The sequence below is a fragment of the Oreochromis niloticus genome, linkage group LG5, assembly GCF_001858045.2.
Source record: "Oreochromis niloticus isolate F11D_XX linkage group LG5, O_niloticus_UMD_NMBU, whole genome shotgun sequence".
In the NCBI taxonomy this organism is placed as follows: Eukaryota; Metazoa; Chordata; class Actinopteri; order Cichliformes; family Cichlidae; genus Oreochromis; species Oreochromis niloticus.
The window spans coordinates 5,418,428-5,432,818 of NC_031970.2; the positions used below are offsets into that span (position 1 = coordinate 5,418,428).

The following is a 14,391-nucleotide window of genomic DNA, read 5'->3' on the forward strand; positions in this document are numbered from 1 at the left end:
AGGTCACATGAGAAGAACTGAGCCTCATCCTGCTGGAAGCTGGTGTATGTAGACACTGATAACACTACCACAGACATTAATCCTAAGCTTGTTTTAAAGTGGAAGTCACTCTGACCAACTAGTTTAGTCAGCAGGATGATATTTGACTTTGATCAAAATGAGCTAAAACTCTTGATTATAAAAATGAGCTGTTTTATAATTTCTTTATTCTGGATTTAAGCTTTAAAACTGAAAGAGTTGCCTGTTTTTCTTCCTCTTTCCTTTTAGTGTATTTGATTGCAGCTCAATCACTGAGCCTTTTAAAAAGTTACACTCGTCAGTATACTGTATGTGCCAACTTGAATATATGAAAAATATATATTGCATCAAAAATGGCAACTTTGAAAGACCCCCCCCCCCCCCCCCCCCCAGGGAAAGAGGTCCTAAAAACCTGTAAACTTGTTCCAAGTATGCCACCTGTTTGTGTAATTAATGTGCAACTGTTTGCGTGACATTTATTGTGTGGACAGTTGAGGTGACACGCTGACAGCTGCGCGCAGATTTGACCTCAGAGAAACAGAAATCTGTGTGGGTGTAGTCCCACTTTGTTAGAGGGAGTATCTGCTGCTGATTGTGTCCCTGTTGGCACTGCTTAGTCACAGTGCATGCATTATTCCTCTCTGTCTTTACAGGAGAGCTAAAGGCCTGAAACAAAGTTTCCTGGGTCACTGTCCACATTTCTGCCCCTTTTGTCCTCCAGATACGTTCCAGAGATGTCGGGGCTTTAAAGCTAAAAGAACATTGAGTTTCTTGTATGCATTAACTTCTTAACTCTCAATATTGTACCCCAATTTCCCCCTTTATGTTACTCAGATGTACATGCACCTGCAGCAACAGGTGGTCACAGAGGGAGGCACTTTGGACCGTGTGAACTCAACAGATAAAACAGTCTGCTGTCTTTTCACCCTCTCTCGCTCTGTTCAATGGCCTCCAAGTATCCTGACAACCTTGCCTGGTATTTTGGCACAAGTCCCTTGAGTGTTGATGTCAGCTGAGAGAGGGGAGGAAAGGAGGGAGGGAGGGAGGGAGGAGGGGATGAAGGCCTGAGAGAGAGAGGAGGGGGAGGAGTGAGCGGGCTATTCAAGGCACTTGTTCTCTGTCTCCCTCTGAGCACAGAGGAGGGGGAGGCGCACATGCATTGAGGGAAGCACACTTGCACACACGCATAGTAGTAGCAGCCGCATTTTCACAGGCTGCTCTTCAGACTGACAGCAGCAAACGGAGTTGAGAGGCAGCGCAATAGAGCGAGGGAAAGAAGGCAGGCATCCAGAGAGGAGAGCGAAGCAGAGGAGTTTCACACAGGGTTTCCCCTTACTGCCCTTTGGCTCTCTGGGACCCACACAAGGAATCTCCTCTGTGCTCTTCTTGAGCTGAACTTGCTTTGCCAGAAGACCTGCACCCCACTATGGCAGCCTTGGTGGGACATGGGAACGCTCATCCCCTCTCATCTCATTCCTCTAAACTGTGGACTACCTTTATTTTGGGTGTGTTGACCCTTTTGAGTGAAGTCTGGGGCTTTAACTTGGATACTACTCACACACTGCATAAGTTAGGAGACCCTGGCACCTTTTTTGGCTTCTCTCTTGCGCTTCACCAGCAGCGTAATCCAGACCCTCAGAGCTGGTGAGTGTGAATGCGGCACTGAGCTCGTCCTGTGTGTCCTGTGTGTCCTGTGTGTTTCTGACTCAGTTCAAATATGTGATGTCTTGTGTGCGCACCTGCTTCTCATACAAAAGCTCATCACGAGTTCATTCTTAGGGATCTAAAATGCTAATGCAAACACAGTCAGCATTTCTGTGCTGCATCAATTTGTCAAATCACTGCTTTGCTGCAGTAATTTAAAGATGCTTATGTGCAGCTTCTGCACTGAGAGGAGAGTGGATGAGTGCAAGCTTCCTGAATCAGAAGTGAGGATCTGATTTCTCTAAAAGGTAGAAGAGTGTTTTTAAGTCATTCTCTTGGAGGAGCTCATGTCCCATGAAGCAGAGAGTGAGGAGTGTCCTTCAGTCTGTTGGGTTGTGCGTATGAACCCAAAGTTAAGCTGTTCATGTGTGTTTGCTCTCTGATCTGCCGGCAGCTGTTTTGATGAGTCTTCCAGTGTGACTGGAACACTCACGAGTCCTGTTCCAATCCTCCAGCAAATCATGAATAAATGATAACAACAAGCCTGCGTGCAAATCTCTGGACATGTTTACGACAGGACCGTGAATAAGAGGCTGCCTAAGTTTAGCTGTCTGGAAGCTTTGCGGTTAATATTGACGAGAACTGTTCCATCTGATTTGGTGGTGTATTTTCTATTAGTCATGAATTTGGTGCTGCTTTTTGTCAAACAGTCTCTGCTTAGATTAACACAGTGCACACCATCTGGTGAGATTCAGAAGGTTAAGTAAAAAAAAATCATGCATTTAAAATAATTACATATGTCACAGCACACTGTATTTTACAAGATCCTAACAGAGAAGAATACACATGTATTCCAAATCTTAACCTACAGTTGAACTATAGCTGTAAAATAAATATAGCAGTGTTTGAGGTAATATCTCCCTCTGAAATTTACTGATTTATAAATTCAATGTTAGCTCCATGCCCCAAAATAGCAAATGCAATGTTCATGTCACATGTCTGGTATAAAGGAAAATTAATGTTAAAGGATGAGGGAATTAACTTACTACAAGCTCCTGTTTTGGAGCTCCATATTTAACTGCTGGCTCCTCAGTTTACCCGGGCTGGAGTCACCCTGTCGCCTGGTAAGACCAGGGAATGACATCAGACACAGTCATGTCATCCCTCTGAAAACCAGCATGCTGTCCTGCAGCATTCCTGGGACTTATTTTAAAAAGCAACTACTAGAATACAGCATTGTATCACTGACTGCTGTGTCCTGAGTAAACAAGGGGTAAGACTCCAGCAGAACTGTCCATCAGGGATGTTAGAGCCAGGAGACAGTCAATAAAACTCTGACCTGATGTGCTGATGTGATGATGCATCTACTGGAAGAGAGTGGCATGAATGATGCTGCTGCCGGTATGCTGGGAAAGTACTTTGTGTTTGGATGACTTTATGGTGATTTCATCCTCAGTCGGACTCGAGTCTGTGCAGATGACTTTGCAGGGTGTAGCCAGCCAGGGTTTTAGAAATATTGAGTAATGGGGCCCAAAACAATTTGACTAAACACAAAGAAATTTATTGTATTACAAATTTTGTTAACATTCAGCTTTGTTACTCTACATTTTTTCATGAACACCAATGTCCTTTTAAAGTGTTTAGCTTAAAAGGACATTGGACATCATTAGGTCAGAAGGTAAAGCAGCATTTATGCCCACTTTTGTGGAGAAGAAGCAGTCTGAGAACATTCTGCCATTTCAGTAAGTCGACGAGACGATTTTAGAAAAAAATAACATTTTTAATAACGGCCACACTAACAAATGTAACGCTTTTAACTCTGTTTTTAGTCTTTACCGTCTCCTGAAGAAAATAGACGACTCTTTAGCCACTCTTGGTTCACCAGCTACAGCTGTGTCTGTTAACCTCCTAAGACCCGAACTCTTCCATGGCATGCATTTTTAATTTCTCTTTGCTATTTGAGCTGATTGGGACCTGATGAATATAAAAACAAAGAATTACCTGATTTTAGTTTTTGACAAAAATGAGATCCATATTTAAATTTCGATAGAACAGTGGCAGTATAATGTCTTTGTAAGTGGATATCAGGCCCTTGTAGAGCAAAATTTTGTATTTTGGTCTAGACAACCCAAAATGTGATGTCCAAAAATGTGGACGCCAGTCCTGGGGGGTCAAACAACTTGTCCGTTCACCTATTCCCACAAGCACTTTTTTTTCTAAGCTGTTTATCTAACATTCACACATGCATTCATTCTCCGATGGATGCATTGGAGAGCAGCATGGGGTTAGTATCTTGGATATGCAGACTGGAGCAGACTGGGATCAAACCACCAACCTTCCTATTAGTAGGTGAGCCACTCTACTACCTGAGCTACAGCCAGTAGTGATGTGATGTCCACATATGTGGACGCCAGGTCCTAGGAGGTTAAAAATGCACAGAAACTCACGGCAGTTAAAAACGATGGGTATGGGTTGCAGAAACAAATGCTCAGGAGTCAAAATCAGATATTTTGGTAATACAATAAAATTGTATTTTCTTTGTGGTCGTTTGGATTTAACTTGTAATAAAATGTGACATTAATGTGTTAATAAGCCCATATTAATAATGTATTCCACATTGTTTTTACCTTAATTACTGTGTGATAATTAAATGTTATGACATGGTTATCGCCTCTCTAGTTAAACCACGTTATTACCCCACTATTACCATATTACTTTGGAGTTGTAATATAAAGTACTACCAATACTTTTTATCCTTCTCAGAGTGCATTCAGGGATCACCAATACAAAATCATTCTGTGTCAATTCACATGCTTTTAAGTCAAGTTTTAATTAGATTTGAGGTAAAATCATAAATTGCATTAAAATAAAAATGTTTTTAGGGGCTATGGGACTTTTGGAATTATGTTTATTAAAATAAAAATGCTTTCAACAGGAAATGGAAACCATCTAGTGTGTTACACGCTGGACAATCCTGACATGTTGTTTTAAGGAACATAATGAAAAAATAATTCTTCCATGTATCCTGTTGGGAAAGTCTAAATATTAGAGGTTTTATTGCACCTTCAGAGATGTATTATTCATAAAGCAGCACAATAGTTATGCTTCCTGTCTGAATAATACATTTCCATTAAGCCTTATGATAATTCCCTCTGTGTTATTACATTTCCTATTTGGTAGTTTAGTCTCCAGCCCTCGTGAAGCCGTCTGCCTGAAACTTATTGTAATCAGATGCTACTGACTCACTTTCTTTTTGTATGATGAGGGTTTGGGTTACTGTCACCTGTGGCCATAATGTTTCACAGTCATTGTGTGTTATGTCGCTCTATTCGACTGAGAAAATGATATTTTTGCTTTGATGCTCTGTGCTGTGCTTACTCATGATTAAATCATACTATAAAGTAATGCGAGTGCTAATACAGATCAGCGTAGTCATACTGTCGCCCCTGAAAGAGTTTCACCGCCAGCGGCTTTGGAGTTTCGCAGTTTATCGGAAGCTCAGTAAAGATCAGAAAAGGCAATACTGTTTGGAGTTGATACCACTTACACAATGACTGCCTTTTTGTTCAGAGTTACAGCATCAAACCTTGCAGCTTATTTTCAGTATGGCAGTAAAGGTCAACCCATGTGACACAATATTATCATACTGACTCACATACTGTGAGGACATGCAGGTCGTTGACAGGGCTGAAGTGAAAGTAGGCCGCAGTTTAGAGCCTTTTGTAAACCTTTGTTTTCCTTCCTGAGCACAGGCCAAAGCTTAAACGAGAGAATTTCATCTTTTGCTGCTTACGCCAGACAGAGGATGAGACGTGATGGGTATTTGAGTCTGAGCTATGTGTACATCTGCTATTTTTAATGCTAAGAGAAGTGCTTCTGCTAATAGTGTATTGCCTGGTGAAGACGGGAATCTCCCTGGGCTTCAGCCCCCCACTGCCAGTTTTCCTAAATTTAAATAATAAATATCTTTACGCTGTGGTAAGTCTGTCCAAAATAATTAAGAAAAAGTTATTCCTATAAGACAATATGCTCTAAGGGCATATTGTCATAATTCATTAATAATGTACAGATTTCTCAGTTCCAGAGTGCTTAACACATGTGCAGGCACAGCAGTCCGTCTTTGCTGGTCCTATACAGCTTGCTTGTGCATTATCAGACTCCATCAGTTTATATCAAAGTCCAAATATATATAATAAATCCATATACAGTGTGTGCTGCAAAGCCACACATCATTGGCAATACTGTTAGACTGTGATTTATCCTACAGTTGATTCAGTAGACTTACAATTGACTGCGCTGCAAATCCTTCATAGGAAAAGTAATAAAGTCTCAGGTTGCAGTAGGGGTCATGTTTACATGTGGTACTGCTTCTGAGAGTAGGCACAGTCTGTCTCACTGCCTGGGGGGCCACAGGTAGCTGACATAGTCACAGACATCGTGTCTGGAGTTTGGTTTCATTGGCTGAATATGAATCCAAAGCAATGCTTTCTGAGGCCGAACAAATCCTCCTCTTGAACCGGAGGCGTGATTAACACCCTAAGGAAGACTGGGACATAGGGGTGATCACATGCTGAATTCCAAAGGCATACAGAGTTCGCAAAAGAAGAAGGGTTTGACATTTTGGGAAACATCCCCATGTACTGTGTTTCTGCTTTGGAGAAGAGAAAACATCATAATTTCTAAAAACATCATAAAAGCTACATAGGGATTATTATTCTGATTCTGATTTCAGATCTATACAGTAAATGTATCCAGCAACAGATTAGATCAATTAGCACAAACACTAAAAACTGGGGGAAACAGCTAGTCTGTGTCTGACCTAATATAATATCACAGTATTGTGACTGCCTGCCACACCGCCGAATCCTGACACAGCCATTGAAGTCACAGCGAAAAATTTAAGTGGAAAGTGGAACTTGTGCCAACATCTGCTCAATGTCTTTAATGAATGACTCAACAGAGGAATTTGCTTTTTTATGTAGCCAAATATGATTAGTAATTATATTTGTTCAGGGACATCTACACAAGAAGTGATTCAGATTGACATGATGACCAGCGACTGTATATAGTCACAGACTTTAAGTGATAATGGGTGAAATGCATGCTAGTGACAGTTGTTGGTTATCAGCACTGAGGCAACCAATTAAAGCAACTACCTCTGAAAGCTAAAGATACCATTAACTGATCTACAACAGGGTAATAAATACATTAGAGCATTACCATGGCAACAAGAGCCTAAAAGGTCATGACCAACTGTCTTAGTAATGAGCAACGACTGAACTGCTTCATGTTTGGATGTCGCTTGAGAGAGGATCTGACCAAGAACAGTGTGACCATCTTGCCATCTGCCTCACTGCCACAGTGCGCTCTTTGCTGTAAAACCACAGTAAGTTATGGCCAAGGAGACAATGTCACTGTCACAGTGGTGTTTTCTGGAAAAGCTACCTACCACTATATAAAGTCATAAACACTGTGTAGAAAGACTGAGTTCCCATTTCATGGGTGCAATGAGCTGTCCACTGACAGATTGTTACCTTGAACCAAGACAAGTTAGGGGTGGATTGTTTCTCAGTCTTTCACTGTTTGTCACCTCATTTCTGTTACTTCTGTTAGTACTCCATGTGTTAAACTGTGCACACTAGAAATTTGTCAGAACCTTAGTGAACATTCCAATTTATGCACTTACCAGAAATGATGAACTTCTATAGTGAAGGCAACAATTCAAACAGCAACACATGATCAATATCTGTTAGCTACCCTGTGTCCATGACGTGTCCTTCTCCTACTAGCTGAAAATTGTTTGGCAGTCCCTCAAATTTAGCTCAACAGCCAAGATCAGTCTTCCACATTTTGGACAATACTCCTGATTATGAATCATTCACAGTATTCTCCATCCCTTCTTGTGCTGTTTCATACGTATAACACACACACACATATATATATATATATATCTATAAGTGTTTTTAAACAGGACCCAGCAGAACTTCTTCACACATTTATTATACAAAGAAGAATTTATGGGTGCTCATTTACATTACAACAGGCAGATAAAAGCTGCTTTTTCACCCTGGCTTAAGAGTTTAGAATGAAGCGTCCCCCCTTTCCCCTCCCTAATTCAATTCATGATTTTTTTTCCCGCTCTCTCTTTCCCCCCTTTAAGTTGATCCCACAGTAACTTTCTCACTAAATCTCCCAGAGGCCATTCATGTGAAAGCCTCATAAATGTAAGAACTGTTGCAGTGCTTATTTATATGAGGGATCAGAAAAAGCAACGGCTATGCAGCACGAGCTTTACAGTCTCTTGTGCACATATACTCGATTAATGCCCTTTTTCTGCCTCCCAATCACTCTCCGTCTATTTAGCATTCCTCTGTTCCTCTGCTGGACTGCCTGGGCTTGGACAAAAGCTCAGTGGGAAGCAGCACTGCCTGGTCCAGAGCTTTCAGGAATATTACTTTGCAGACTGCGTGCATACTGAAAGCTGATGCACAATCTGCAGCGTCAGGCTGAAACATACAACTTGGATCTGATGGAGGCACTGCTGCAGTTTCTGCATCTGCATTTCACAGTGAACAGATAAAATCTTGAGGTTACACATATATGCTTTTATTTTTAAACATTTTTTAGCATTAACTGCATAAATAATGATCTGTTATTTTTGACTCTGACCTTTTACTTTCCTTGATTTCTGATAAAAATCTTAACAATACGTTGAGCTGACCCCAGCACTCACTTATGAAAATGGCATGATCTGAATGTGGGGGAGGTGTCGGGAGTCTGATGGTAACGGGACCTGCAGGGATGAATAAATCATTGCATGCCTTCCCTTTGATTAAATGTGTGTGTGTGTGTGTGTGTGTGTGTGTGTGTGTGTGTGTGTGTGTGTGTGTGTGTGTGTGTGACTGATAAAGAAGCAGTTTAATAAATCACCTAGATAGCAGCTCTACTAAGAACTGATAGGCCTCTGATCTGTGTCCAGAAACACACCATGCCAGGCAAACCAGACCAGAGCAGGAAATTATGAGAGATGTTGATGCTTTTTGTTTGGATTTATTAAACTAGATTTTCAATTTAATTTTTCAGGGTTTCAATTTTGATGGCAATGATCATATAAAGTGAATGTTTTATTTGTTCTTTAATAGATAATTTTTGCAGTGTCATACATACACTTGCGTCAGTAATTTCAACAGGTATGAGCTGAACTGACGAGTCTGACTTACAATGAAATGCAGAATAAAAAGGCACCATGCTTTGAAACTGCACCACTATTATGTAAGTTGAAATGTAGTGTGTTGGCAAAGTTTATGCGTCACTAAAATTAAACACGTTTCAACATAAATACTAGCTGTTACATATATGAATAAATGTAACACATGTAACTAATGGGGTTCCTACTATGTGATGACAAGCTTTTCTGGGACATTGTCATTGACATGACTGTTTACCTGCTTTTGGCTCACTATATTCTGTAGATTAGAGTTTCCAGAGAGCCCAGACAGCTTATGCACCAAACTACCAAGAAACTGCAGTTCATTAAAGAATTAAAAGAAAAACAATGACAATGGGAAATAAATAAGACACTTAAAATTAGCAGTGGAATTTGAGAACCCTAATAGATAAGTATAGAGACGGATCAATACATGTATGACCAGCTAATGGCAGGGATGGGGGACAAAATGAGAATATAAAAGGAACAGACAAGGGATGGTATAATACTCGAGGGCCATTATTTACCCATCTATGCCCCGAAATGGCTCTTCATTCATTGATCAGTGGGGCAGGTGGTGAGTTTGGGGGTTGTTAAAAATGCATGTGCAGTGAGGATGGGGTTACCAAGTACTTCAAGTACCATTTTTGCCTCTTCTTACTGAGAGTCCGCTAAAAAAACTAAATCTTTTTTTTTTTTTACATTAATGCACCACGATTGTGATGTTCACATACAGGCAGGAAGTTGAGTCACATCCGTGGGCAGTGAACCACAATATCCCGGAGGAGAGTTGCAGGAACTGGCAGCTGTTTCTGTCTCTCTTTTTTTTGCAAATTATTGAGTAGTGCCCGACTCTGTGCTCGTCTGCCCATACTGGAAATGTTAAAACGGGGTGATTCACAACTCGGTCACCTCGCTCTCAGCTGTTGTTTTCTCATCAGCAAGAAACTGGAGTCAGGTGTTTACACATGGCATTTTCCAAAAAGTGCCATTTGGCTCAAGGTTCACGAGAGTCGTCACCTTGGTCGACACTGTTCGACAGCCTGTGTGTAGGTCTGTAATTCACAATCTGACTAGCTGCATGAGTATTAATACATTTTTGAGCCATTTATACACACAATAGCATGTATTTTGTGAATGTGTATACAAGTGTGATGCGTGAGTCTGTGTATTTCCAGGTCAGAGGTCACAGTCTTACTCCAAGATAACAACAGAAGGTCTAAAAAGCCTCTGGGCCCCATGCTGATCTTTTATAGCTTCTGTCTATAGAGCAGCAATCTCACGCTGGTCTGTTGTGGAAAGATGTTTGAGGGTGTGAGCACACAGATTCAGAAGCACTAGCAATAATGCAATGAAACAAAACACTGCAAATATTTGCAGTATATTTGAGTCATTTCACAAATGTGATTATGCTATTAAAGCCCATGGCTGAAACATTCAGAGAAAAGGGTTGGGCTTGAAATAAAAGTATCTGCTGTTGCTCTTTAAAATGATTAAATTTACAAGCGTGAAAAGTGCCAGTGCTTTCTCTTTCTAAGCAAACAACGCAGGGCTTTGAATTCAGCTCCCTGCAGATGTTTGCATCTTCTTCACAGCTGTATTGGTTTGTTTACAGAATGGCACTTTGCTATTGCCATGTCAACACTTTCCATCCCAAGTATTTCTTTCACAACAAAGAAAAGGCACCCGTGTTTTTAGCACGAGTACTAGTTAATTTATGAGCATATGAATTTCATTGTAAGGGTTCGGGGAATTTTTTCGCCAAGCCACAGAGGAACATGTGATCCTTCAAGAGGGAAGATGGACACTACCAAAATTGGTATAAACAATTTAATAAGCTGCAAGCGCGTGGGGACCAAGTCTGTGGGTTAGGCCAACCCTGCTGTATATATAATACCATTTTTGTGCTCTTTCTTTGTTATTTACTGCAGGATTATTGGTCCAAATTGGCTACATATGCGATGCATTTCTTCCAACTTGATCACATTGTTGTCCTGGTTCCCTGCTGGTCTCACTGGCTGCTGTATGGGAGGCTAAACAGAGAGATGTGACTCCTGAAAGTGGGGGAGGAGTGAGGGAGGAAGAGACCGTGTGTGTGGACACCCAACCTGGATGGGGGATGGGTGGATGGGATAGTGGAGAGAGTGTTGGGGTCACTGCACATGCTCCCCTCAGCGAACACATGAGCGCAGCATAATGAGTGTCTGTGTTGTTTTCGTGATGATCAGCGAGTGAAAAAGGGGATGATGGCCGTGGAGTGGCTGTAAATCACAAATCAGAGCAGAGGTGTGGACATTTAATTGGTTTAGGCATGGAACTGTAATAACTGTGCATTGGTATTTTGTTTTGTTGACAACATTTTTTCATTTTTTTTTCTGTACATACTCTAAATTCTTAAGTGCGAAGGACACAATAATTTACATACAGCCCTCTGAAGTCGCCCCTCCTCCTGCTTTCTGTAATGGGCAATCTGTCATTCTCTTCACTGTAATTACTTGATTAAAAAATGACTGACGGCTTGTTTTCATGCCCTTCTCGATCATCAGTTCAGGATTTTATATGTGTGATGGGAGATGTTCCTATTTTCTAGCACCAAATGACAACAACAGTCGCCTCAAGCCGCTTTATATTGTAAGATAAAGACCTCACAATAATGCAGCTTTTGTACTTGTGCCATACCTGCAGGTGTAACCATGTCGGTCTGACTAGAAGCACAGCTTTGTTCCAATTGAAGTATGTCAGCAAATAATAGATGCATTTGGATGCACACAGCTAACAAACAACCTAAAAGTCTTCTACTTAATATCTGTAAGTTAACACCGCATATGTGTTGTTAAAGCTTAGTGGTTCTCCAAACCTTTCTGACATGCCACACTTCAAAAGCCAAAGAAAAACCATATCCCGCATTTTTTAATCAACCAATAAAAAAACAGGGGCCAACCTGAGTTTGTGTTAAGTAACAGTCAGCAGAATAATATCAGAAAATTCTTGTCTGTTTATTTTTACCAAGAAAATGAAACTCATTCAACTTATTTTTGCTTCATGCTTTCCCCTCCTTCTCCACCTGCAGTGGTTTGTCCCCCACCAGTATGAAAATCACTAGCATGTAGCAAAGCTATCCTCAAGTAAAACTTTATATGAGGCTATAAACAGGTGGGGGCTTCTGTCTTTTCTGTCTCCTGATGTAGACAGAACCCAGGTGCCTTATCTAATCTATGTGTTCAACATGGCAATGTAATACACACACATGCATGCTGGTGCTGAATCTGCAGGGCCCGAGTTCATGTGAGTTTTCTACTAGATCGTCACCATCACATCAAAACCCTGATATCTCCCCCAGGGTCAGCAACAACACACCTCCACACACACAAGCACAAAGGCACACATGCACACACCTCCACACACACAAGCACAAAGGCACACATGCACACACCTCCACACACACAAGCACAAAGGCACACATGCACACACCTCCACACACACAAGCACAAAGGCACACATGCACACACCATACCAAATGTGGGTTTACTGAGAGAATGAGCTTGGCAGTGAAGCTCACGATTAGTCTGAGTCCATCCTAAACAATGATATGAGTTAGAAGCAGAGTAAAGGACCAGTAAATGAAAGCTGAAGTCAGCCAACAAGATTTATCCGTGCCAAATTTGTTACATGTGTCTTCAGAATTCAATTCAATTTTGGCGATCAAAGGTGTCGTTCCAAACAAATGTCATGTAAGTAATGAAGACAATGTTGCAAAAATGTTAATGTAGACAGTTTTCTAACTTGAGGCTTCAGCCATTTGACTTAAATAAATAAACCTTTTAGGGCATATAAACTTTTTTTCTGACTTGTTTCATCTTATATTTATGAGACATAAGAGGTTATGAGATCATTTCTGCAGAAATAATTCCTTCTGCCTTGCACAGCTTTCCAGTTGAAGGAAAAAAGTCTTGGGAACCGTCAATGTCTTTTTTACAAATAATAATGATATAAGAGATAATCAGAGCTTCCAGCTTCACATCCTCACACCTGCCCGTGTATCTGAGCATGTGGGGGGAAGTGAGGTATCACCTTAACTCCTAAACATAAACCAGAGCCTCCTGGAATGTAGCGCTGTGAGAGGGATCGGATCTTATCAGTTTGGGTTTTTTTTCTTAGTGATACGTTATTCCTCTTTGTTATACATGTATTTGCATCGGCTTAACATCACTTGGTGATTTTGTTTTTCTTGCATGTGTGTCACTGGTGATGTGAAACATCATTTCACATGTTTGCGCTCTGTGGCTGTTTTAGTTTCTGGTTGTTAAGGTGAGGGGAATCACTCCTGAGGCATGCACAGCTGCACCTCACCAGAAGTACTTGTCAGGAAAGAGACGACAGGAGCAGAAAATAGAAAGTTAAGCTGTCTGGCAGTCTGGGATGTGTCAGTGGTAGTTTATGTGAGTAGACTGTAGTAAAATACAAATTGTGAGGTACTTGTACATAAGTATTGCCATTTGAGTCTACTTAGTTCTTATACATCACATTTAAAGGGGAAACCATTTTACTCCAACACAAGAAGGTGACAGTTCAGAGTAGGATTATTAAAGTAGGTTACCTAAAATTTCCACAATGACAACAACACAGGCTAATGCATTATTAAATATATCAGTTTAAATAGAGTGTGCCTGCTTAATTATTGCTTTTGCTACTCTAATTTTACTTTACAGTGTTTTATATTTTAAGATCAACATTTTGAACATTTTGGTTCTGATGTGTGTTTTTGCTCAGCCAGAATACTTCTATTATTGCATTGTGTTATGTAACACTACATATTATATTACTTTTGCATTACCTAACATGGCCTATTCATATAGTTACTTTTATCTTTTAAAAGATAAAGTTAAGGCTGCAGTTTCACACACTTGCACAAATTCCTGTCCTAATGAGCACCTATGCAGCAGCTGCTTGTTAGTGTTTGAGTATGAACTCAAAGCCAGCAGCAAAGCTGGAAACCATCCCAAAGTGCATTTCACAGCATTTGCCATCAATTTTACTCTAAAAACAGAGGCTATGCTTCAACCTGACTCTTCATCACTGCCTTTGTTACCTGATGAAGATCAGGCTCCGGCTGCTGGACTCAGGTCAGCATACACTCAGCTTCAACATCACTCTGGGTTCTTCCTCACTAGCTTCATGTTAGCGTGCTCTCTTTATGGATGCTTGCCAAAAACAACAACAACAAACAAGCAAAAAAAAAAAAACAACGTCCTGTTAAAAGTAGTGTATAGTTGGATGTTGTTTGCATATTACCTATGCAAGCTTGTGCTTTTCTTCAATAAAAAATAAAAGTATTGTCCATACCTTCACTTCTACACTACAAAAGCTGTAGTTTCCTCAGCCGCTTTCTTCCTGATGTTATATTGTTGTTCACCTATTAGAAATAAATATTGTTAAAAGAAACAAACTATGGATGTAACTGATAGTTGCGGGTTGAGTACTGTGCTGTGGAGAATGCAGACCATGAAAGCTCTGCAGAAGAC

The 14,391-nt window shown here is 40.7% G+C and overlaps 1 protein-coding gene across 5 annotated transcripts in view; it reads left to right on the forward strand.

Moving 5' to 3' along the window:
• The first annotated feature begins 1,149 nt into the window (after positions 1-1,149).
• The window catches only part of itga7 (integrin, alpha 7), a 37,659-nt gene continuing 24,417 nt past the window's right edge, over positions 1,150-14,391 (forward strand). For all 5 annotated transcript variants that reach the window (XR_266728.3, XR_002062243.2, XM_005456409.3 and 2 more), the window contains exon 1: positions 1,150-1,662. Coding sequence is in view for 3 of the 5 variants with exons in the window: in XM_005456409.3 (XP_005456466.1) it covers positions 1,445-1,662 (218 nt within the window). In the remaining 2 variants the exon portion in view is untranslated. The remainder of the gene's footprint in view (positions 1,663-14,391) is intronic.